The following is a 24,708-nucleotide window of genomic DNA, read 5'->3' as shown; positions in this document are numbered from 1 at the left end:
AGTCATGCCCAGGGTGAAGGTTTTTGATTACCTAGGGATTAGATTTTCGGAAGCTCTCACTGGGAAGTCGCATCTAATCAAACAATCGGCTAAGTTGAGCCAACAAATAGGGGGCATTTTTCATTTTATGCCCCGCTGTGAGGGTCAACCGCTTGTTTGTTTTTTTATATGGTGCACCGGACTGGAAGGTCTGAGGGCGCAAGCATTACAGGTATATTCTCAGCTTAGTTACAGTTCAGTACATTATTTACATTATTATATACATTACATTATTATATACATTGTCATCCAATGGCACAATGAGTAAGTGCATAGAGACAGAGTAGAATTATGACAGAGTTCCAGGTTGAGAGATTTTTGTAGTAGTTACAGGGTGTCGGTTATTGGTCTTTGTTCTTAAGCCATTGGATATAGTTACGCCTAAATTGGTGGTAGGTTTGTGGTGCTCTGACGGAGGGTGGTAGTGTGTTCCAGTGTTGGGCTGCTTTCACCTGGAAGCTATTGCCGCCCATTTTCACTCGCTTGAATCTGGGAACAGCGAGCAGGCTAGCATTGCGGTTTCTAGTGTGTCTGTTGGGCGTGTATCTGGTTATTCTGTCTGTTAGATAACGAGGAGCTGCGTTGTTAAGGCATTTGTGGGTAAGGGAGGCTACCTTAAGCAGGATTTTGTCCGAATTAGTGAGCCAGTTGTGCGTTCTTCTGGTATTCAAGATGTGTTCTCTTTTAGGGAAGCTAAGCGCTGCTCTGAGGGCATTGTTCTGTAGGATCTGGATTTTATTGGTAATCTGTTTGTTAGCGCCTACATAGAGGGAGTTACAATAGTCCATTTTTGATAGTATGAGAGCTCTGGCTAGAGTAATGCAGCTTTGGTTGGAGAGGAAGGGTTTGGCTGAGCGTATAAGCTTGCATGTGTAGGCTGTGGTGGATGCCATGGAGCTGACCTGTTTATGGAAGGAGAGGGTGGAATCGAGGTAGATGCCAAGTGTTTTCACTTCCTTAGCTACCTTGATAGGGTTGCCGTCTATGGTAAAGCTGGAGTAGTTGAAGTCCAATTTGTTTAAGTTCGAGGCTGATCCCAGGATGATGAGTTCGGTCTTGTCATCATTCAGGCATAGACTATGGAAGGCCATCCATGCCTGGATGATGAGGTACACCTTGTTCACCAAGGCCAAATCCGTGTTGTAATCTCCCGTCAACGGGATTAGGATTTGGGTATCATCAGCATAGTTAGTTTAGGTGATACCCAAACCGTCAAGATCATCAAACAGGGGCTTAGTGAACACGTTGTACAGTGTGGGGGAGACACAAGACCCCTGAGGGACCCCACATGTGATGGGAATGGGTCAGCGGAGGCCGTGGTGGAGAAGACGCGCATGGACCTGTTGCTCAGGAATGATGTGATCCAGCCAATAGCTTCTTGGGGAAAGTGGGCAGACGAGTCTTAGTTGCTACATAGGATTTTGTTATCAAGGTCTAAGGTCTAAGAGGAGCAGTAAGGCAGTTTTCCCATTATCTCTCAGAGTGTCAATTTGGGCCTTGAGGTCGATGAGTGCAGTTTCTGTGCCGTGTTGGGGTCTAAATCCTGATTGCCGGACTCCTAGGAGGTGGTTTTGTTCAAGGAATTTTTGAATTTGTAGGTAGGCTGTGTTGTGTAGGATTTTTAGTAGGAAGGGGACGGTGGTGATGGGTCTGTAGTTGGTGGGTACTGCTGGGTCGAATTTGGGTTTTTTCAGTAGGGGGAGGACCCACGATTCTTTTAGGTTGTTGGGGATAGTACCTGAAGAGAAGGAGGCATTGATGAGTTTGGTAATGAACAGGGATAGGTCTCTGGCTTCGTCTTTGATGATTTGAGGTGGGCGTAGGTCGCCTTGGCAGTTAGAAGGCTTGAGGCCGAGTATGATTTTTTCCATTTCTAGAGTGGAAACTTTGGAGAAGCTGAAGCGAGTGAGGGGGTTCGGGGAAGGGTGTTGAGGGATGGTGCCTGAGGGGGTGTTTATGGGTTTGGAGTTGGATAAAGTCTCTTTCTTGTTGTTAATTTTGATTTGGAGGCCTGCAACTTTGTTGGATAGGGCATTTTGGATGCTGGTGCACCATTGTTTGTCTTTTTTGCAGGTGTCTGGGGCCGGGATCGGTGTTTCTAGCTCTTTTAGTATGGTGAACAATTCTTTAGTGCTGGATTTGGCATGCAGTATTTTCAGGTTGTAAGATTCTTGTTTGGCGAGGAGGATTTCTTTTTTATAGGTGGAAACTATTTTGTTGAGGATCAGCGTGTTGCTGTCTGTGGGAGCTTGTCTCCATATTTGTTCCTTTTTGCGTTTCTCTGATCTGACAGCTTTTAGGTGGGGCGTGAACCAGGTATTCAAGTGTTTTATTGGCTTGGGTTTTCTCAGCTTTAGTGGTGCGATGGCATCTAGGGCTAGGTGCATGCTATTGTAGCCTTCAACCAAGAGGTGGGGGTTGGAGTTGGCAGGGAGTTGGTTCAATGTAAGTAGAATGAGAGGGATGAGTTTTTCCACAGTTATATTTTTCTTGCTTCTAGTCGAGATGGCTGTGGCTAGGGAGGTGTTAGCGATTGGGCTGGGCGCTTCAAGTGTGAAGGAGAGGAGGTGGTGGTCTGACCAGGGTTGCGTGGTGATGGCAGTGATGGAAATCGCGCAGTTGTGGTCTGCTATCGAGTCAAGAGTTCTCCCTTTGTTATGAGTGGGGGTTGACACTCTTTGGGTGAAGCCTAGTTCTGACAGTGAGTTATTAATGGCGGACGCTTGGGTGTCTTTAGAGTCATTGTAGCCAAGGTTAAAGTCTCCTATGAGGAGGCATTGGGAGGTATTCTTTAGGTTGTTGGAGAGGATGGAGTTAAGGTCTTCCTCGAAGGAGCCTAGGGGACCTGGGGGTCTGTATAGAAGGTGGATGGTGATGGTTTGGGAGTTAGTAGTGGGGAGTTTGGCTGTGAGCAATTCACAAGATGAGTAGTGATCGGAGGTGTCGGGTTTAAGGTTGAGGTGGGTTTTAGCGATTATAGCCAGGCCCCCGCCTCTGGAGTCAGTTCTGTCTGCTCGGAGGATGGAGAAATCCTCAAGGATGGCTAGCGCAAGGGCTGGGCCAGCTGCTGCATGAAGCCAGGTCTCAAAGATGGCTAAGAAGTCTAGTTCTTCAGTTAGGATGAGGTCTGCTATGTCTAACGCGTGAGCTAATACAGATCTCGCATTGATTAAGGCCCCTCTTAAGGGTGTAGTGGTAGGTTTTCTCGTAGTAGGTGTAGAGGTTGAAAATCGAGACTTATGTTTGGTTATAGTATTCGTTTGGCTGGGCTTGGGTGGGTTTGTGCATTTGTTGGAGGGGAAAGCCATGATGTGAGGCTGGGGACAGTTTGGTGAGGGTAGTATCCCTAGCTCTGGGCTCATATATTTTGGGGAGTCTGGCACGTAGTTTAGAATTTCTAGCGGCGAGGTTGCACAGAGTAGAGAGGTACATGGTGAGTGGAGGGGTGGTAGCCATGCTCGTCGGGCCCGGGGGGGCTGAGATGACTAGATGCGTGCATAAGGTGGAGGATGACTCTCAGCAGTACTGAATATATACCCGGTAGGTACATATTGGTGGGAGGAGGTGCGAGCGGTGGGCAAGTGTCTGGTGTCAGCTGGTTCCTAAGTTGTTAGGTTCCTAGGAGCTGTGCAGTGGACTTCCGAATCACAAGGGCGTGATGAATCACTTTGGATTGCATGTATTAGGTGTGGCGGGCTTCATATGAGTGTGATAGTCATAAGGTAGCTAGTGTCGCACTGGTTTGTGCTAACTAAGTGGGGAGGAGGATCACCTAGATTCAACAGTCAAGTAGACAGCTAGTACACATTAGATTGCATTGACTAAGGGGGGGCAAAGGTTCACCTAGATTCAAAAGTCAAAATAGGCAGCTAATACACATTAGGTTGCGTTGACTAAGGGGGCGGAGGTTCACCTAGATTCAAAAGTCAAAATAGACAGCTAATACATGTTAGGTTGCATTGACTAAGGGGGCGGAGGTTCACCTAGATTCAAAAGTCAAAATAGACAGCTAATACACATTAGGTTGCATTGACTAAGGTGGCGGAGGTTCACCTAGATTCAAAAGTCAAAATAGACAGCTAATACACATTAGATTGCATTGACTAAGGTGGCGGAGGTTCACCTAGATTCAAAAGTCAAGTAGGCATGTGGTAGCCAAGATATATGTAGCACAAGCAAAGGCAGTTACACTATATGGGGCACCTTTGTGGGGTTTCCCGAAAGCGGATGAGGTACAAGTCAAGGAGAATCCATTTTTCAGGAGACTTCTGGGACTCCCTAATTCTTCAGCAAGTATTTCTATCCACAGACAAATGGGTCTGGAATTTTGGGGGGGATCAGTGGGCGTTGGCCCCAATAATCTTCTGGGTCCGGAGGTGGTCGAATGTACATGCCTCTCTTTGCCATTTTATTATTAGATCTGTTTTGGGGTGGACGGGGTGGCAAATAATTCCATGGCTTGATTATATAGCTAAAGCTCTAGAAGAGGCTAATTTAAGTATTCTTTTTTCTCCAGCTGCCCTTTAAACTAAAACAGAGGTGAATTGTTATAAACCTGTTTTGGGCGAAGTGTTTGTCAGGAAGAGAATACTTTTACAGTACGAAAATAACACTGTTAAATTGCATGCAATGATTAGTCGGCCTTTGGTGATTCAACCCTACTTAATTTGTGGTTCGTATAAAAAAGATTGGTGGCTATTCACTAGGGCAAGGTTTGATTGTCTCAGTTTGCGGGGGAACACAGTGAACTGGAAAGGCTATCCGGATACTGCTGTTTGTCCGGTGTGTGGGTATATTACTGGGTGCATTTGTTACTATTTTGCCCACGGTACATAGGGATACAGAGATCGACAATAATTCCAGTCCTTAGGAAAATTAAGATTGGCCATTACAGAAAGGATATTTTATTTCTGTTAAGCACAGACTCTGTTTTGGTTGCATGGGCTTTACTTACCTTTTTGAAAAGAGCAATGTATTTTAGAAATGGGTTATTGAGGTTACAGGGCGAGGAGTGTTGTTGACTCCCCTGATTAGCTACATTGGGAAGGGTATTCAAAATGTAGGTTTGATATTGTTGCGGTAACGGCAGTTTATATTGTATTTTATTAGGTATTTTATTCTGGGACTGTCTTTGAAGATGCAGAATGTGGTTTTTGTGGATGTTCTCAAGGGAAGGGTTTTATTAATTGTATGTATTGCTTGGATTTATGTGTTTTATGGATTTTTTAATCCGAAATAACCTTTTCTGACTGACTGACTGACTTCGATGTGAACTTCTAATCTGTTTCCTATTGGGCCGGGCTGGCGCCTGTGTTAGGCCTCCGTTGTCAGAAACGATAGATGGTGATATCTGAATCCCGGCTACAGTGGTGCCACCACGTGACCCCTGCTGTTACGCCTTTCCCCTCATCTTGGCTGCAGCAAAATTAGGCACCACTCTGCAAAAACAAGTGCTTAGGAAAGATCGTGATCCTAGCACCGCTACTCAGGAGACAGCGCTGTTCGCTATCTAGGACAATGGATACTTTGATGACTTTGTGGGCATTGAAAGATGGCATCCACATACCCGCTGAGTCAATTAGGGTGGTAAAAGAAATCCTACCTTAGGCCCTCGCACACTTGCCTGAACTCTATGGGGCTATATAAGTTTTTTTTTTTTTTTTAACAAATACTGCTCTTTGTGATATATATATATATATATAGGATCTGCAATAAAAGCGTGCACCTTTTTATTGCTGTTTCAGATCCCAGCTTCTGGGCCCTGTTTTCCTTTTAGGGTTCCTTGTGGCTTCATTAGCACTAAGGGTTTGGCTAATTACAATGTTTGAGGGGTGGGGTGGTTGAGGTTGTGATGATGTTTGCTTGCAAAGAAGGGCTGGAACTTGTTCATTGTTTGCTAGTGCTGTGTTCAGAGCCCCACCTATATTCTGTCCTTTACAGGGCTCTTTCAGCGATCATCTTTTGATAATGAGCCTCTTGCATCATATATGCTCCTAAAGAAGCGATGAGAGAGCGCTTGGAGGAGTCTACTCACTACATCGTATGGAAGTTACGGAATTGGTAGTGTTGGAAGGTTATAGATGGGTGTTATACGAACTGCTGCGAGCAAATGACAGTGCTGCATGACTTATGCAGTGCTGATCCACGGCGAGTGGCAATGAAGATTTTTGGATTCGGTGGAAAGACAGTCATGGTAATGTCTGCAGGTGGTTTGGAACATGTCCTGTACTTTCTTTTTGTAACGTCGGCTGAGACTTTTAACCTAGTAGAATAGTGATGCCATATGGGCTTCAGCTGCAAGGTTAGATTTTACTCCTACGTCCCGTCCCCTTTCATCCATACTTATGGGGACATCTCTCCCTCCTGTGGGACGGGACCGGAGCACTTTGTAAAAAGCATCCAAATTTTTCCAAAAATGTGTCCTTCCTCTCTTTCTTGTGTGGGGTGTGGCACGCGGCCGTAACCCCACCCACCTTGGCTCCGCCCCACGCACAGTCCTTTTCTCCGCTCGATCGGGGCCGGACGCACTTGCATCCTCGGAAGATTTTCTTCCCTTTTTTCCTCTCTGGCTCTCGCTAGCGTTCGTTTATTAGTCTGTCTGTCTTTCAAGTTAGACTTTCCAGATTGTTCATCGTGTCACCGTCGCTTCGCGAGGGCGGATCCCCATCCTCTTTGTTTAGAGTGTTTGGGTCCGGGAAAACTGTTGGGACTCCTCTTTTTACTGCACTCCCTTTCGGTCCGGGCACTTCAACGTCGGTTGGAGCGGTGGGAGGCGGTGTTCCGACAAACTCCTCCTTCGCATTTTCAGGCGTTCATCGACGAGAAGAAAAAACGCCCGGTAAGTTCTTTACTTTTCAGAGCACCCCGGCCAGGGGATACCTTTCCGGATTCCTCTCGGTCCGGGAGGGGCGTTGATCGCTCTGTTACCGGGGTTCGCCCTGAGGTGCCCGTTGGGCCTAATAATTCTACCGGAGTTTTCTCTCAGGGTCTCTGTAAGGGGCCTATGAACACCGGAGTACACTCCGAGGCCCCTCCTGTGGGGGCTGTTTGTAGACCCAGTTCTACTGAATCGTGGGGTACCGGAGCTCGCTCTGAGGCCTCTCTGTCGGCTTCCCTCAAAAACAAGACCAGGGTGCGCCCCGAGGCCTTGGCTGGGCTTGTTACCGAACGGATGATCGGGGCCCGTGCATATAAGGCTGTTACCGGGCCTGGGTCCGAGGTCCCTCGTTCAGAGGCTAAAACTACCAACAGTTCTGAGAGGCCGGACAAGGCCTTGTCGGTGAAAGCGGTTGCTCACTGTTCCCGCTCTTGTGGTGACACCAGATCTGTTGAGGGGGCAAAGAAGCAAAGTTCTTCTTTTACCGGCAGTGCTGAGGTCCTTCCTTCGAAAGGCTCAGTTGGCATTTGGTATGTCTCAAAAACATTCCAGGCCTCATAGTACTGGCTCTGCCGGGGTTCCTTATGTTAAGGCTAAGATTAAGACCCCTGATCCATCGACGGGGACCCCTGCCTCACTTCCTCACGTGCCGCAGTTCCCCTCAGATGAGGACAAAATGGCGCCCGTTCCAGCCAAGACCACGGCAGCCATTTTAGGTGCTACCCCTACAACTACGCCATCGGCCTCTGGTGTAGGGTTCGGTCCCTTGGGTGAACCTAAGGTCCCTTGTGCGCATCCTTACCGGCCGGTTTATGATTGGAACGCCTGGATGCCTCTTCCGCACAATGTTTCATTGGCCGCGGGGGCGGCACCTTTGATTTATGTGGATACGTCGGTGGAGGGGCCGGCATGGCACCCTTCCCCGTTACCTCCGTGGATTTGTCCACCTCATGAGAGGCCTCCTCAGGTTCTGAAGCAATCTCCTGAGGACGCCTTTTTCGGTAAATTTCAAGCGCTTATGCGCACCGACCCCATGAGGGAATATTTCAAAGGGCTTTTCAAGGAGATATGTCCACCTGTGCCTCCGGCTCCACCCGTTCCTCCAGTGGTTCCGCCGGCACCTCCCTTGCCCGTGGTGCCTCCCCCGGCTCTTTCGCCTGTGCCTCCATTGTCCCCAGTGGACAAGGCAGTTCCTGGCATGGCTCAGCAAGATCCTGACCTGTCAGATGATCCTCAAGGACAACGAGGACCTTCCCCGCTCTATCAGAGCCTTTCATGACCGGGTACTGGACATGAGTTTCTTAGATGTTCCGGTGCCCGAGGCACCCGCTCCGCAAGAGGGCGTGCTTTCTGGGGCGTTCACCCTGTCTCCCTTGGAGTGTATCGGCCTGTTCCTGCAGAAGGACGTTCTGGCCGAGGTCTGAAGAGTATGGGAAAAGCCACACTCAGGACTTTTTGTAAATAAAAAGATTGACGCGAAGTACAGGCTACATTCCTCGGAAGAGGTGGCCCTGTCGTCTTGTCCGCCTCCCTCCTCCACAGTGGTGGCTGCGGCCACGTTGCAATCCAGACCTGCAGCACCCTCTTCCACGACGGCTACTCAGGTCTTGGGAAAGGAGGACAAGCTCCTTGACTCCCTAGGGAGACATTTTTTTGCCAACTCGGCCTTGCAGCTTAGGCAGGCCAACGCTGAGTTGATATTAGCGGGAGATAACATGCAGATGTGGAAAGGTCTGTCGGAGTTTGAGGAGCACATCCCGGTCGAGAAGCTGGAGGACTTCAAAGGAGGCCTTTCCGATGCCAGGGTCTTGGCCCAGGATCTCCTGAAGGCTGCGGCTCATCACATAGACACCTCAGCTCGGGGCCTTATGCTGGGGGTTGATACCTCACGGCAGGCATGGCTGCATGCCACTGAATTTTCTAAGGAAGTGCAAGACAAGATGTTGGATCTTCCATTTGATGGTAAGGAGCTTTTTCATTCTTCTACTGATGTAGAGCTCACCAAGACCAAGGATAGCACTCAGACAGCTAAATCATTGTTCTGGTCAAAGCTCCTTTCAAATCCAAGAGACCGTTGTCACAAAGTCGACCCTCCTCTGGTTTCAGGGGCTTCCTCGACCGGAAATACCGAAAAGTGGATACTCCAGCGAGGAATAACCTCCGTAGACAACAGCGCACGTGGTTTTTCTCTCGCTCCTCAGCCTCGTCATCAGGTTCATGTGGCACCGCCACCGATAAGCCTACCAAATGAGGGTTTTCCGTGCTCGCACGAGTCCCCGGTGGGAGGACGCATTGCGTCTCATTGGGAGGCGTGGCAGACCATCACAGAAGACCGATGTGTCTTGTCAGTCGCTCGAGCGGGCTTCCACTTACCTTTACCCCCTACCCCACCCCTCAACACTCCTTTTCAGCTGCCGGGCTCACCCTCCCTCAAGGCCAAAGTTCAGAAACTTCTGGACCTCAGAGCTGTGGAACCCGTTCCCTTTTGGGAGCGAGGGGAGGGCTTCTACTCCCGGCTGTTTACTGTGCCCAAACCCAACCAGGCTGGCCTGCGCACCATCCTAGACCTTTCCCAGTTCAATCTTTTCCTACCCCAAGAGAAATTCAAGATGATCATGCCCAGCCAGATACGCTCCTCCTTACAGATGGGCGATTGGCTCAGCGTTGTGGACCTTCAGGACGCGTATATGCATATCCTGATTTGGAATCCACACAGGAGATATCTCTGCTTTTCTTTGGGAGAGGAGCACTTCCAGTTTCGGGTGCTTCCTTTTGGCCTCAGCTCGACGCCGCGTGTCTTCACGTAGATGATGGCGGTGATTGCGGCCTATTTTTGTCTACAGGGTATCCATGTGTATCCTTATTTGGATGACTGGCTCTTACACAGCCCTTTTCCGCTGGCAGCAGCGGGTAACCTCCAGTCTCTCCTTCAGCTCCTGTTCCATCTTGGGCTGTCGGTGAACTGGCGGAAATCCTCCATGACGGTCTCACAGGATCTGATTTTCCTGGGTTTTCGTTGGAACACGATCGACTGCAGAGTGTATCTGACCGGAGACAGAATGGCGGATCTGTTAGCCGCGTGTCGGATGTTTGCGCAGTCGGAGAGCATGTCGGCCTCGTGGTTCCAGAGGCTTCTGGGCCTCATGGCCTCGTGTGTACTGGCTCTTCCTCTTGCTCGTCTCAAGATGAGACGGACCCATATGGCTCTTCGGAGTTCCTGGCGTCAGGCTGTGGACCCGGATTCCAAACTGATAATGATTACGGATTCCATGAGAGTGGACCTGGATTGGTGGTCGTCTCTCAGACACCTGTCGGTGGGTGTGGGGTTTCAGGACCCAGCCCCCACGGTGACGATCACGACGGCCTCCTCCCTTCTGGGTGGGGTGTGACGTTAGATCTTCTTCAGGTCTTGGACCTCTGGGCGCCTCAGGACAAGCTCCTGCACATAAATCACTTGGAGCTCCTGGCGATCTTCCTAGTGCTCAGGGCGTTCAGACCGCTCATTGTCAACAAGGTGGTCCGCATACGCACGGACAACATGGTGTCAATGTATTACATCAACAAGCAAGAGGGAACGAAGTCTCCCCCCCCTCGTGGACCTGTCCATCCAGATATGGAAGTGGGCCGTGCTTCATGGTGTCTGGCTGCTTGCAGTGCACATCCCGGGCCAGCTGAATGTCACAGCGGATGCCCTCAGCCGGCGGACGGTGGTCAGCTACGAGTGAGAATTGAAGGCAGAGGTCCTCTCATGGATTTTCTCGCGTTGGGGCACACCGGAGGTGGACTTCTTCGCTACAGCGGTGAACAAGAAGCTTCCTCGGTATGCCTCCAGAGGGGGGCTGTGAGCCTCCTCTCTGGGGGTTGCTCTCGAGATTCCATGGCACAACATGAGAGCTTACGCCTTCCCACCTCTGCCTCTAGTTCACCGTGCGATCTGGAAGTTGAAGAACTCAGTGAACTGTTCCCTTCTATTTGTAGCCCTGTGGTGGCCGGCCAGGTTTTGGTTCTCAGAACTTCAACACCTGTCGGTGTATCCACCGATCAGGTTACCAGTAACTCCCGATCTTCTTCACCAGGGGGGAACAACAGATGTGGCACCCCTCTACACAATCACTCAGCTTGGCGGCATGGTGCCTGAGTTCAAGTCTTTAGAGCATCTGAATTTGTCTACGGATAACATGTGCTTTATCCAGGCAGCCAGGAAACCATCGACCAGATCTCAGTACAAGAGTAAATGGCTCAGGTTCTGTCATTGGTGTTTGGAGAAGAAGTTGGATCTAAGGGTGGCCACGATTGACACGGTGCTGTCCTTCGTGTCCTTCCTAGCAGAGTCAGGGGTTCATGTTCTGTCATGCAGGACTTACCTTTCAGCGGTTTCCGCTTATCTTTCTACAGACCAGTGCTCGTATTCTCTGAGTAACCCAGTGGTTAAGAGGCATTTTGCAGGTTTGACACACCTCTACCCTCCGGTTCGTAGTCCGCACCGCACCCGCCGTGGGACCTAAATGTTGTCCTGATGGCGCTGTGCCATAAACCCTTTGAACCAATGGCTACAGTTGACCTCAAGTACTTGTCTTGGAAGGTGTCCTTTTTGGTCGCCATTACGTCGGCAAGGAGAGTGAGTGAGCTCCAGGCATTGTTGGTGGAGCATCCTTTCATGGTCTTTCACAAGGACAAGGTAGTCCTTCGGACAAACCCGGCCTTTCTACCGAAGGTGGTGACCGAATTCCATCTGAATCAATCGATCTTCTCAACTTTTTGTGACCTTCGGTAACCGCCAGGGCAGACAGGCAGGCAGGCGTCTAAGGAAACTATTTCTAGGTGGATCGCCGCCTGCATCACAGAGTCCTTCACTGTCCAAGGGCTGAAACCTCCTAAGGGTATTCATGCACACCTGTTGCGGGGTAAGGCAGCTGCGGTTGCTTTTCAGAAATATGTCCCCTGGGAGTCCATTGCTAGGGCAGCTACTTGGGCCTCCCCATCTGCTTTCTGTAAGCATTATTGTCTCGACATGAGCTCAAGAGGTGACGCTCAGTTTGGTCAGGCTGTACTAAAAAACCTGTTTCAGTAAGGGGTATTTCCATCCACCCATAGTTCCTGTAAGGAGTTCTTGGGGAATCTCCCATAAGTATGAAGGAAAGGGGACGCGACATAGGAGTATTACCAGGTTACTCACCGTAGTGACCACCTTACTCCTAGTCCATAGTCCCCTTTCCTCCATACGCCCGCCCGTCGTCCCCTCTAATAAGGTTCCTCTGTTATTGCTAATCGGTCTTTGACCTGGCGATAGAAAAGGACTGATGGGCGATGCGCGGGGCGGAGCCAAGGTGGGCGGGGTTACAGCCACGCGCCTGGCCCCACACAAGAAAGAGAGGAAGGACACATTTTTTGAAAAATGTGGATGCTTTTTACAAAGTGCTCCGGTCCCGTCCCACAGGACGGAGAGATGTCCCCATAAGTATGGAGGAAAGGGGACTATGGACTAGGAGTAAGGAGGTCACTACAGTGATTAACCTGGTAAATCTTATTCATGCAATCCCCTAAAATGGTCAATCACTGGGTATTGTGGATTCTTTAGTGAGGGAATGGTGTCAGGGTATAGTGCTGACAATGTGAGGGAGGGGGGAGGATGTTAGTGACAGCTATGGAAGGGTGTGAATATTATGGGGTTTGGTGGTACTTGGCAATGGGTGTGTTAGGATATGGGAGTCTTGGTATTGGGGTGACATTAAGTGATAGGATAGGGAGTTTCATTGTGATATTATTGAGAAGTATATCTAGGGTTAGGGATTGATAAGGGAGGGATGTATTGATATATATGTGTTTTTGGGCATAGCATTCTGAGTTTACAGTTTAGACTTGGAGGTTTGTATATTTTAGACCTTATTAATTGGACAGGTTGATGGACATTCTTCAATTAAAACAGGTTGATGTAGTTATGTGTTATGTTTTTGTGTTTTATGTGTTCTTTGTGTGTGGGGTAATTACAGCAATCTACACCATTATTTCTTTGACTACCTCATTTCAGAGTGTTGGGAAGATTTAGTATGTGCAAAATGGTTATTGGAAGGATAGTCTGGGTTGATCTTTGTTACTGTATAAAATGGGGTCCTTGAAACAGCACCAGAATTGTTATTCTGGAAGATCGAGGGGGGTCGGGTTATTAATTCGTAAAAAGTTGGGTATTGTAGTAGAGCATGCACTCATGGATGATGAAGGCCGTTTTATTTTTGCGGATGTAAAATGTGAAGGAAGAGTGATGATGGTGGGATCAGTGTATAGTCCGTGCACTAATGGCGTCAGGTTTTTCAAAGAACTGACAGAATCTCTGAGGAGGAGTATGAATGGTGACCGCATTATTCTTGGGGGCAATTTTAACTGTGTATTAGATGCCACATTTGATAGATTATCAGTTTGTAGATTCACAGGTCTCAAACTTAAGTCGAGCCTTTTGGGAGTTTGATACCTTTGCCTTAGTGGAGGTCATTGCATCCTACTAAGAAAGAGTTCTCATTCTGTTCTTCAGTTCACGACATTCGAGGCTGGATTACTTACTGATCTCTGATAGTTGGTTGATGTAAGGCTCACCTGGTATCGACGGGGACGTCACCCAGCCTGTTCCGACCTCTTACGACCTCGAACCTTTCCCTGGAGTCTACTTGACTGGAGACTCTGCCTTGTTTTCTTGGAAAGAGTGCTCTGCATCCTGCTTTCAGCGCAGGGGAGCGTTGATTGATGCAGGCTCGTTGCTGCCTAGCTACTTCACTGGCAAGAGTCCGACAGGTAAGTATAATCAGTCTTTTGAACAGTTCTCTAACTTCGTTCCTTTCCTTCCTTAGATGATGGCCGGCATCCGGGGATGGTGACGTGCTGCTGAGAGGAGTAGCGCTGAAGGTGAGTTAGAGCACGATGCGCGATGCAACCCTTTCGTATTTGTATTGAACTGAGTTCTTTTTCTGTGTCTTTTAGGTGCCGCGACGTTTTCAGCGTGGATGCCGGTTATGAAGAAGAAATCCGGTGAGTAAGCACGGTATGCGGCGCCTCTAGATGTTTCCATGCTAACCTGCAGTGTCTTTTCCCTCTTGCAGATGGAGGAGAAGTTCCGGAGACAGAGTACCCCCAAAGCGGCTGGGATTCAGGTAAGTGTTTGAAGCTCGTACAGTCTTTAAAAATAAGCAAAGATTTGCTGAATGCTTACTAATGCCTTTTTTCTGTTCTTTTCCCTTTCCCTTAGGAAGCAGCGTGCCAGTATGGGAATGACACCGCCGAAGATGGCCGCAGAACAGAAGCAGCGATGAATGATGGGCAGAAGCGCTGCAAGGTAAGGCTGTTCCTAACAGTGTTCTTGTTCTTGCAGGAGCTGAACGCAGAAGAAAGATGCAGGCCTACTGGAGACAGATCCGAACACGGTGAGTGTCACGCTGCAGGTGCAGAAAACACAAAGCATGTTTCTCAGCGTGGGCATGGCTTAAATAGTCTCTGGGTATCCCTGGTGTCTCTGGGCTGAACCATACCCAAAAGACTAGACTGCACATGCAGTTCTGGGAACCGAAATATGTGGGGGTATCCATCTTGTCCCCAACAACGCACTACAAGTCCAATCCCCAATGTTATCCTATGAGAGTGAGTGAGTCTGGTGCCACAAGCGCCAAGTCTGACTCCAAGTGGGTCTTTGGAGGGATGGAGAGGCCCTTGAGGGCCATGTAGGTGATCGTGGCCTGGCTCCAGCCTGACATCTTGGAGGGCTGGGGACACGAGGGGCAGGAATCATGACAGTTGACGAAGTATTGGATGTAAGCAGAGGGGAAGGATGCCTTTCAGACCATTCTTTGGGGAAGTTAAGTATGAGTCAGATTAAATATAGACCAAATAGTATTAAATGGAGACTTAAAGCATTTATTTTGCAGGAAAGATGTGAAGCTATTAGTGCCTCCATTGATAACTTTTTTAGTGAAAATATAGATTCTACGGATAGCCTGAAAGTGTGGGATGCTTTCAAGGCAACTATACGAGGGTAGTTGATTAATTGGACGTCCAGGGCAAGGAGGGTGAGAGAAGGGAGAGTTAAGGATCTAGAATCGGAATTAAGAGCCTTCCAGCAGAAATATGCTCTATCCAAATATAGGAAAGATAAGCTAAGGCTAGATTGTGCAAGGGATAGACTGAGAGATACAATAGATGAACAGACAGAGAAAGGCTTATATTTCATGAAGCAGACATTTTGGGAGAAGAGGGACAAACAGCGACGTCTCCTGGCTAACAAATTGAAGGAATTATCTGAAAGATCGTTTATCCAAAAAATTGAGGCTGAGACAGGGGACTTTAAGTTTAGAAGTTAGAACATCTGTGAATGCTTTAGAGCATTCTATGCTTCTCTTTACTCGGATGGTTCACAGATTGAAGAAGACAAGTTAGCTAGTCTCTTCGCTAAGACAGAAATTCCCTGTCTATCTGATGAAGGGAGAGAGGCTTTAGACGCACAGATCTCTGATTTCGAGGTCAGGGAAGCTATTAGTCAACTCAGTACGGGTAATTCCCTGGGTTTGGGTGGGTTACTTGTGGAGTTTTATAGATCTTTCAGCACGGCTTTAGTGCCTGTATTGTGTGCCCTATATAATCAATTCCTTTCGGTTGGGGTGTTATGTCCTTCGATGCGTGAGGCAGTCATCACACTGATTCCTAAGCAAGGGAAAGATCCTTCCAAATGCGGTAATTACCAAACTATTTCCCTGTTGAATGTGGATGTAAACATTTTTGCGAAGATCATGGCCATTAGGTTGCATAAATATATAGGGGAGCTAATAGATTATTTGCAAGTGGGATTCATGGGCAATAGGAGTGGTTATGATAACATAAGGACCTTATTGAACATAATAGCTCTATCTAGCACTAAGGCAAAAGAAATACTTTTCTTGATGCTGAGGAGGCGTTTGATTGTGTTTGATTGCGTTAATTGGTCATTTTTGAATTATACTTTGCTTCAGATGGTATTTGGTCCGCAATTTCTGAATGCAATTGGAGCCTTACAATATGATATTTCTGCTAAATTATGGGTCAATGATGTATTGTCTCAAGCATTTTGGCTGCCCGCTCTCAACCTTTTTATTCAATTTAGCTCTTGAGCCGTTATTAGCACTCATTAGGCAGGAATAGAACCTTTGTGGTTGAAAATTGAGAGATTGTGAGGTGAAAATATTGGCATACGCTGATGATTTGATGGTGGTGTTAACAAATCCAGTTGATGGAGGGACTCTTCTTAAGAATATGTTATAAGAAGTGGATGTATACGAATTGTTCGAACTACAATTGTTCGAATTACAATTGACCTTTGCACAATTGACCGAATTGTGAAGGTCAATTGTTACATATATGCGGGGGGAAACCCCCCGCAACCCCCATTATATATGTAAATATATATATATATATATATGTGCAGTCAATTGTGCAAAGGTCAATTCGGACCCTCGACTTTCGGTCAATTTGGTAATTCGAACAATCGTGTTCGAACAATTTGGGTAATACCTAAGAAGTATGGGATCTGTCAGGCTACAAAGTAAATTGGGGTAAAAAAAAGTGGTTTTCCCGCTTAATGTGAGTCCGTCAAGTAGAAGGTTATTAGATTGGGAGTGTCAGTGGGCTGACGCTTCAGTAATGTATTTGGGTAATTATTTGGTACGTGATATTAAAAGGACAGTGGAGTATAATGTTGATAAATTGATGGCGATTTTGTGAAGGGACATACATAGGTGGGATAGGCTGACTTTGAGCGTTTGGGCCTTAATGCCATAAATATGATGTTACTTCCAAATGTTTTATATTATATACAGTTGCTTCCTCTTAAATTTACCAAGAGGATTCACAAACATATCGATAGAATTGTTTGGGACTTTTTGTGGGGGATGGGTAAAAGGCCAAAAATTCTACGGTTCATCATGATTCTTGAAGTCAAGGAAGGGGGATTTGGTTATCCGGTGTTGGAGAATTACTATAAGGGGTTCTTATTAAAAAAGGCTTCATATTATTTTAAGGGAGGAGGGGGACCAGACCCTTTTTGGCTTGTAATGGAATGAGAGAGGCTTAGTCCTTTTTCCTTAGATTTCTTATATTCTGATGGGAGGCTACCAAACTCGGGAGTGAAGTATGAAGCATTGGTGGCTACGAAATCTGCTTTGGATTCATGGATTCAGTGGTGTGAGCAGGATTTTATTTTTTTATGATACGGCTTGTATTTGGCTTCTATTTGGCTTAATTACAGATTGAGAACAAAATGCTAAATTGGAGAGAATGGGCTAATAGGGGCATTTTGAAAATTGAGGATGTATGGAATGAGGGAAGGATGATTTCCTTTGATGAGTTGGTTGATCAACATAGGTTGAGTAATAGAGAGCTTGAGAGGTACAGATCTTTGGTGCAACTGATGACAGAGAGGCAACAAATGTTGAGTGGACCAATGAGTAGTAAACCCCAGGTATGTGAGTTGTTTAGTACGCCCCAGGTGTTTTTCCTCATATATTAAATTAATGCCTTTACAGGAATGTATGAGGGATTCTTAGGAGAGGTTGCGAATGGCGTGGGTGTCGGAGCTGGGAAGAGAATTGTCCGGGAAAGTATGGGATGATGCTTGGAAGGTAAGGGTAAAGGCCAAGATGGACTTGAATATGCAGTATATCCATCAACAGATTTTGGGTCGCATATATTGGACGCCGGTGAGAATGAGTGTAAGGGAATTGGCGAATACTGATCTATGTTGGGGTTGTGATCATTCAAGGGGGACCTATTTGCATATTGGACCGATCTGGTGGTAAGTATATCAATTCCTCGAACTTTTATTTCTGTAGTCTATCTCTAAGCTGAGGGTAGATTTGAGGAAACTTGTAAATCATGAGAATGTATTGTTAGAGCGTTCTTAATGGCAATAAAACATATCATGAAAGTGTGGAAATCTAGGAAACAGCTGTATCCTGAAAATTGGTTGGCGGATTTGCGAATGCTTTCACATTTTGAGAGGTCTCAGGCATCTAAACTTCATCGGGAGAATGAATATAGTGAGACATGGGGGTGCTTTAATGATTTATTTGGATGAGGTGCAAGTTTGGCATTGGGACATAATAATGACAAGAGGTTGGGTGGGAGGGGAGGATGTCTCGTCATTGTCCTTTGTATGTCTGTTGTGTGTTGTGTCCATTTTTGGGGCTTAGAGGTGGAAAATTATTGTGATGTTATTTTGTGTTCTGCTTAGCCTATTTGATGGAATGATATGTATATGGTTATTTATACTTTGTTCTCACTTGAATGTTTCTTTTTTATGATATTCTTGGAATAACTGTTAAGTAAAGATGGAGAAAGAGAATAAAGCTTGAGGCTGCAATTGCGATCTTCATGCCTAAGCCACAGATCCCTTGTCTCTCAGCACTGCAGCACTTTGGTTCATTTAATATTAACAAAGAAAGCCTTTTGCAGTGAAGTTGTTGCTATAACACAAATTAAGTCATTTGTGTTCTAAAAAAATATTGTCTGATAAAATCATAATTTGAATTTTAAGAGCATTGCTTGATAAAAAAAATTATGTATTCAACACCATCAAATATTTGTCCTCCTGTTTTAGCAGCAAGTTGCTTCCTTTGCTGTTATTTGCTCTCATGAGTTTTGTTGGTCATCTTCAGAAATAATAGCAAACCCTGGATGTGCGCTCCCTGCTGCTAATTATGTATGTTTTACCAGCGTTTCTGACACATTTGGAAAATGTCTTATTATTCAAGAGATGAACGAATCAAAATTGCAAAGATTAAGCATGGTGTCCCTATTGCCAGTAGCACCCATGTCAGATGCTTGTTCCTTTGCCTTTTGTGCTCTGTAGGAAATGATTCCCAGCAGGACTCAGAACTGATAAGCAAAGCCAAGGAAGAGAGATGGAGCCAGTGGTCTCTCCGACAAGGTATGCAGATGCTGCCAGAAGCTCTAGAGGACTTCCTGACCCACAGGGGGGTGGAAATTCACAAGGATACTCCCTTAACTGGACTGGACAGAACCTCAGACAACAGCTGGAAGGTAGGCAACACAACAGGGCACACAGAATTAAGAGGAAGTGTTGTAAAACCTAAGATAAATTGCTAAATCTCAAATCCACCGACCTTTAAACCTGTTCCTACAGACATTTCAAACAAAAACATGAAGGGACAATATGGCTAGGTTTTGTTTACAAAGAGTGGATGGTTCCATGTGTTAATATCCCCGCATAAATATCACCATACAAGAATAGTGCCATATTTTTCAGTGATATTAAGCCATGGAACCTGCGGGGGACACCCCGGCAACCCCCATAATTGTTTTAATGGAGTGGAGGGACACCGCTGCAACCCCCGGTCCCAATAAACCCATACATTATCCCCACTAATATCGCCTATGGCTTTACCCCACGACCATACATATGGCGATATTATTGGTGGGGATAATATTACCTGATTCCGATGCAGACACTGTGGCACCTCTGATATTCCAGGCACTTTGAGAGATCCAGGTCTTCTGTAGGACCTTCACCCCTTTCCTGCTTGAGCTAATTAATGATGTGGGCTCCCTGGTTAACTTGAACCACAAATATCCTTTTGGGCCAAATTGATATGGGCACCTGTTATGTTGTCATGAACCAGGCTCATATTGACCCTCTGCAAAAATGGTAGCGGCCCTGAGGAGGTGATCCCCCTAACTCCTGTCTCTGGCAGAGAGGTGACTGGGCACAGTTTCTAAATAGGAAGCCCCTGATGAGTTGGCTACCTCTCTGTGATGCCACATGACTCAATGTTAAGCCAGGTTTTCCTGTTTTGGGCATTATAGGGCCACCTTTTTTACCTTTTTCCTTGGGATTTTTGGTTCATTGACTTATTTTTGGTGGCCAGAGGTACTTCTCCTGAAATCTTCTTGCTATTAAGACGCTTTATATCTTACTTAAGGTATATGGTATTGGGTTGCCTCTAAGATGCTCTGTCCCAGAGCTGCCTCTCAGGCTCCCCATGTTTGCCCTAGGGTGATTCTATCACCGTACACAGGTTTAAAGGAGTAGGTTGGTGGCAGTTAGACTTCAGTTTTGGCTTCACCAGGAGAGCAAGCAATTTTACTGCTTTGGTAGCCGTTGAGATTTCAATGTATTTTATGAAATGCTGCTCTTGGCCATTTTCTTTTTAAGGGCTTCCTTTGTTCAGGGTGATCATGGGGTGGCCTACAATGTCCCTTCTGACCATGTGGGCTCATTGTGAGCTCATAATGGCAGCCTCCATATTGGTCCTTTCTGGGTTGGCCCACATCCCTCCCTTTGACTTCCTGTAGGGATGGGGATTGTTAAGGGTCTGTTCCAGTGAACAACCAGGATGGTTGGTCATCTGGCCCATTGCCACTTTTAGTGATTTGACCGCCTGGCTTCTGCTAGCCCCTTTCTGTAAGGGTAATTATGCTTTGTCCTCCTCCTGCTTCTCTCTCTCTCTCTCTTGGTGCTTTGTTCCTGGAACTTGGAAGTGGCATGTCTGCCAACCGGCTTTGCGTTTTTGCCATTATAAAGCCCTCACTTTGTGAAACTTACTAAGTGCAGTGGTTTGGGCATTTCCCAATTCGGGTTCTTTGCATTTGGAACTTCAGTCTGGGTTTCTTGAAGACTCCTTCTGACTTCCCACATTTGCTGGGTCGGGCCCTCTCTTCTGGAACCATTTTCTGGGCCATTTACTGCCTTTTCCTGCAATGATCATCCGTTTGTCTGTGTGTTGCTGCTGGTTTCCAAAGAAATTTTGGGGATTCCCCACCCACCCAGTTCTTGGGCTTAAGAAGTCAGAGCATGTCTTTAGCCATTGTCTCCATCATGGTATTGTTTGCTGCTGTACTGATTTTATCTTTTGTACACCGAGCCACCGGGAGCCATCTTTGCACACACTCCCACCTCTTCCTGGAGTCTTGCTTGCTAAGTTTCCTGGTCCTATCTTGAAGGTAGACGACGTAGGAAGAGCCTTTGTTCCTTTCCTGGGTTGCTGTCTCCAGATGCAAGTTCCTGCGAACCGAATCCTGGAAACCGCACCTGTGGAAACAAACCATGTACTTACCAGGTTTTTTCGTGCTGCTGAAGCCATTTTTGCAGAAACACCAATGTTGTTGCCTACCTTTGCATACTAGGGTGCTGTGATTATTTGTGATACTAACCCTCAGGGGTCCCGCTGATATGGGTAGAGAGTCTTTGGATTAAAGTCTTTCCGCGTTTCACATAGATGTCTATTGGTGGGGCCTCCTGCTCTGCTGCATCGTCCCCTGGTGCTGTTTCCTTCTTCAACCTCTGAAACAGCTCTTTGGAGTCTTTTCTGGCCTACTCTGGGGTTGCTTGCCACAAATCCTGCACCTGTCTGGTAGATGTGACTTCCACTAAAGTGGATTGCCCATAGTCTCTTCTCCCAGTCATTCCTATGGAACTTTGAACCTTCTCTGGAACTCTGTTAAACTAATTCTGGGGTTTTTACTTGTCTCTGGACATTTTTACCAGATCTCCATAGTGATCAGTGAGCCCTGGACAAAGTAATATAGTTTTGGTACTTACCTTTGATTTTCTATCTCTTTTTAAAGTCATCTTCATTTCTCCAATAGGACTCTAGCTTTAACATGTGTGGCTATCTTGGTAACTACATATTTTTCCATGAAATGAAGAACTGTAACTGTTGCTAAAATGTTCTAATAATTATTGAAAGCCTTTTGCTTTGGTTTGAAATTGTTTCCTAACCCCGGAGGCTTTGTTTTTGTTATATAGTGCTTGCTTAAATGCATGGAATGTATGAGGTCACTGGGGAATGCTGAGAGGGTGACTGGAAGGTTTGTTTACGAGTGCGGTTCCAGGCCAGGCAGTTGAGAGATGTAACCCTGGGTGGTGGGAGCCAGTGGGCTCCTGCAGTGCTCCCGAGTTCGTATCTTGTTCCTATGCATCACCTTGATGTTGCTTAATAGAAGGAACTTGTGAACAACTTACCTGATGTCGCACTGATGCACATTTGCATTTTCAATACTGAACATTAATTCACATTAATGTTCAGTATTGTTGTGGGCCTTAGGGATTTTTAGCATAGCTTCCTCATTGTTAAACCTGTCTGTTTTCGTTGATGTCCCTTCCCATACCTACATGTGTTAGGTGCTGACCATCAGGTCTATGGCCTTCCACATTTGCCAGGGTTGGGTGTCGTCTTTAGGGCAAGACAAAATTGTGCAGGCCTATTGGGGGACTGCCTGCATGTTAGGTTTTGTGATTCCTTTGGTCTCCCCAACCCCTGTTATTTATGTTGGACTCCTACCTCTGGTTTTGGAGAGTCCTTTAGAGTCATTGCTGTAGTTAGAATATACTGTGATTATTTTTAATACTGTCTATTATTCCCTAAGTACTCATTTTCACCTGCTAGTTCAATGTGTGAGTTAGATAAAGTATATATGTTTCAGTATATCGGTGTGGTGATTTTTAAGAGATCTATGTTGACTAATTGTACCTTTGTTGCAGCCTACTACCCCTACCTGAGAGTTAAGCCTGGTACCTCTGTCCACATTACCTACCTTTAGAGAGGTTTGGCTTCGCTTTTTTGTCAGGTGATTGCAGTGCCCTCGCCAGATGGTGATATAAAAACTGCCTTAAGATTCAACATTATCTGAAGAATGAAAAGCATTAGAAGGCGTCCCACAGCATCTACTGAGAATGGATGTGAGGCGGCTGAGGGGCAACATCAGCAACTAATAGAAACCCAAAAACTAATTTTGTGCCGACTCAAACCATTGTTGGGGTTCATGTAGAGTTCTGTGTCGAGCGGGAGGTGCTGGCATAGGTCTGCCGTTCTAGGTCAAAGGACATTTTTTTAAAAACGATTAAAAAAAAGATTTAGAAAGTCTGTTAATAGCAGTCTTTCTAAATTGGAACTGTCACACCCCTGCTGCACATGAGTGTGCGCAGGGGTTGACAGGTGGACGGAGATGGGCAGGGGAAGACGCGTTACAGGTAAGTTTGTGTACATGTGTGTATGAAAGGGGACAGTGTGTTGGAGAGGGGTCTGGGGGAAGGGGTCTGTCTGCATGTATGTGTTTCTGAGTGTTTTGGTGTGTCAGGGGTGTGAGCAAGGCATGGTATCACAACTAAAGAATGACACAATATGAACAGTTCTGAAAACCTTTATTTTTGGTAAAAGGGATGGAGAAACTCCTATCTGGCCTTAAACCTAAGATGGGAGCTCGCTCTACAATCTAATAAAAAAAGAAAACCGTCCTGGTCAGTTGTGTAAAAAATAATAAACAGTTAAACTACTAAACCTAATGCCTGCCCTCACTCTAATACAAAAATGTGTATACGTAAATTTGCTTTTCAAAAGAAAATCAATGTGGAACAAAAATGACAGAATAGCAAGTTATGTATGGCTATGTCTCCCCTTCCCCACGTTATATGGCACATGGGTTGAAGATGGAACACTGGCACTTGGACACACTTTGGCAGCTGGTTCTGTCTTTCAAAGTCTCTTTGAAATGCAGACAATGTCTCTCAATAGTTCAGCAATGGCCCTCCTCACTCGGGCTCAAGCCAACAAAGTCTCTTTTCATCACTCACTTTCTTCCTGTATGGTGTTGCTAGCACTTTGTCATGACTTCCCTCGGTCGGGCTTGAGTCTTCCTTTTTATACATCAAAGTTCATAGAATATTTTACCAAGACCTTCGACTGGGCTTTCATCCTTCACCTGATCACTCGGTTATTCTGTAGCCTTATCTATTCTTTTCATATATGTTGCTTAATCTTCAATCAGGTTTTTTATATTTCATTGTGCGCTGCCTTCAGCTTCTGACACAATTGTTGCAAGCACTCCACGACACAAACTGGTCTTTCATCCTCTCACTTGACTCGCCGGTTGCGAAGGGAGGCTTGCTACTTTCATAGCTTTTCAACTGAAGTCAAAGCCGTGACTCTCTCAATCTTCTGGTACCTCCACAACTCTGCCGTTCACCCGGGAGGGTAGCTGTCAACCTTGTGTCACGGGATACAATAGTCTCTTTCCAGCTGGGTTGGCTCTCATAACCTTCTTGGCATCTGAGACTTCTCTGGTTCTGGCAAATAAGAGGCTTTCGCTTGGAGACTCTCCCCTGGTTCTTTGACCTCTTGCTCTCCTTTGCCTAGTCAGCCACCCCTCTGGATGAGCAGCTCCTTCGGGCCTTTTTCCTCGCTCAATAGGTACAGTTCACACTTCCACAGTTCTACCTCTGCCGGGTCTCGGACCTCACTTTAGTTCAGTATTCACAGTAGGCCTCTCTCGGCTGGGCTTGGGCTTTTTGCTCAAAAGTTCACAGATCTCCCTCAGCTGGGCTTGGACCTGTTTAGGCCTCCCTCAGCCGTGCTTGGACCTGTTTAAGCCGCCCTCAACCGGGTTTCGGGCCTTTAGCTCAGTTAGTTTGGGACTTTGAGTCCCAGAATGCATCTGTTTCTGTTTTGCTCCTAATTCGCTCGCTCCCCAAAATGGCAACTCTCGTGGTTTAGGAGCACAAGGGGATTTTTACCTACGGTCAGGATCTTACCACCTTCCCCCAGAGGCTTGGGCTCCCCAATTTCACCCAGGGGAGGAGCTGTGATGTGGGTGCCGCCAGGCAACCCCAGCTGCCCCAGGATTCGGTTTCCTGGACGCACAGCTTCTTCTCCACACTGCAGCCTCCAGGGTGAAGGGGGAATATTGTGTGTGTGTGTGTCCCTGTGTGTGTGTCCGTGTGTGTGTGTCCGCGCCCGCCCAAAATCAGCTGGAAAAACAATGGTCTTTTT

At 46.6% G+C, this 24,708-nt stretch overlaps 1 protein-coding gene across 4 annotated transcripts in view; it reads left to right on the top strand.

The window, feature by feature from the left end:
• The window catches only part of PPOX (protoporphyrinogen oxidase), an 867,939-nt gene that overhangs the window by 653,483 nt on the left and 189,748 nt on the right, over positions 1-24,708 (top strand). For all 4 annotated transcript variants that reach the window (XM_069607175.1, XM_069607174.1, XM_069607177.1 and 1 more), the window contains exon 7: positions 18,774-18,964. In XM_069607175.1, coding sequence (XP_069463276.1) covers positions 18,774-18,964 — 191 coding nt within the window. The remainder of the gene's footprint in view (positions 1-18,773; positions 18,965-24,708) is intronic.

This window comes from Ambystoma mexicanum, chromosome 1p (assembly GCF_040938575.1).
Source record: "Ambystoma mexicanum isolate Mex_15411 chromosome 1p, UKY_AmexF1_1, whole genome shotgun sequence".
NCBI classification, from domain to species: domain Eukaryota; kingdom Metazoa; phylum Chordata; class Amphibia; order Caudata; family Ambystomatidae; genus Ambystoma; species Ambystoma mexicanum.
Note: the sequence above shows the minus strand (reverse complement) of the source record. Positions and strands in the feature narration are given on the sequence as shown.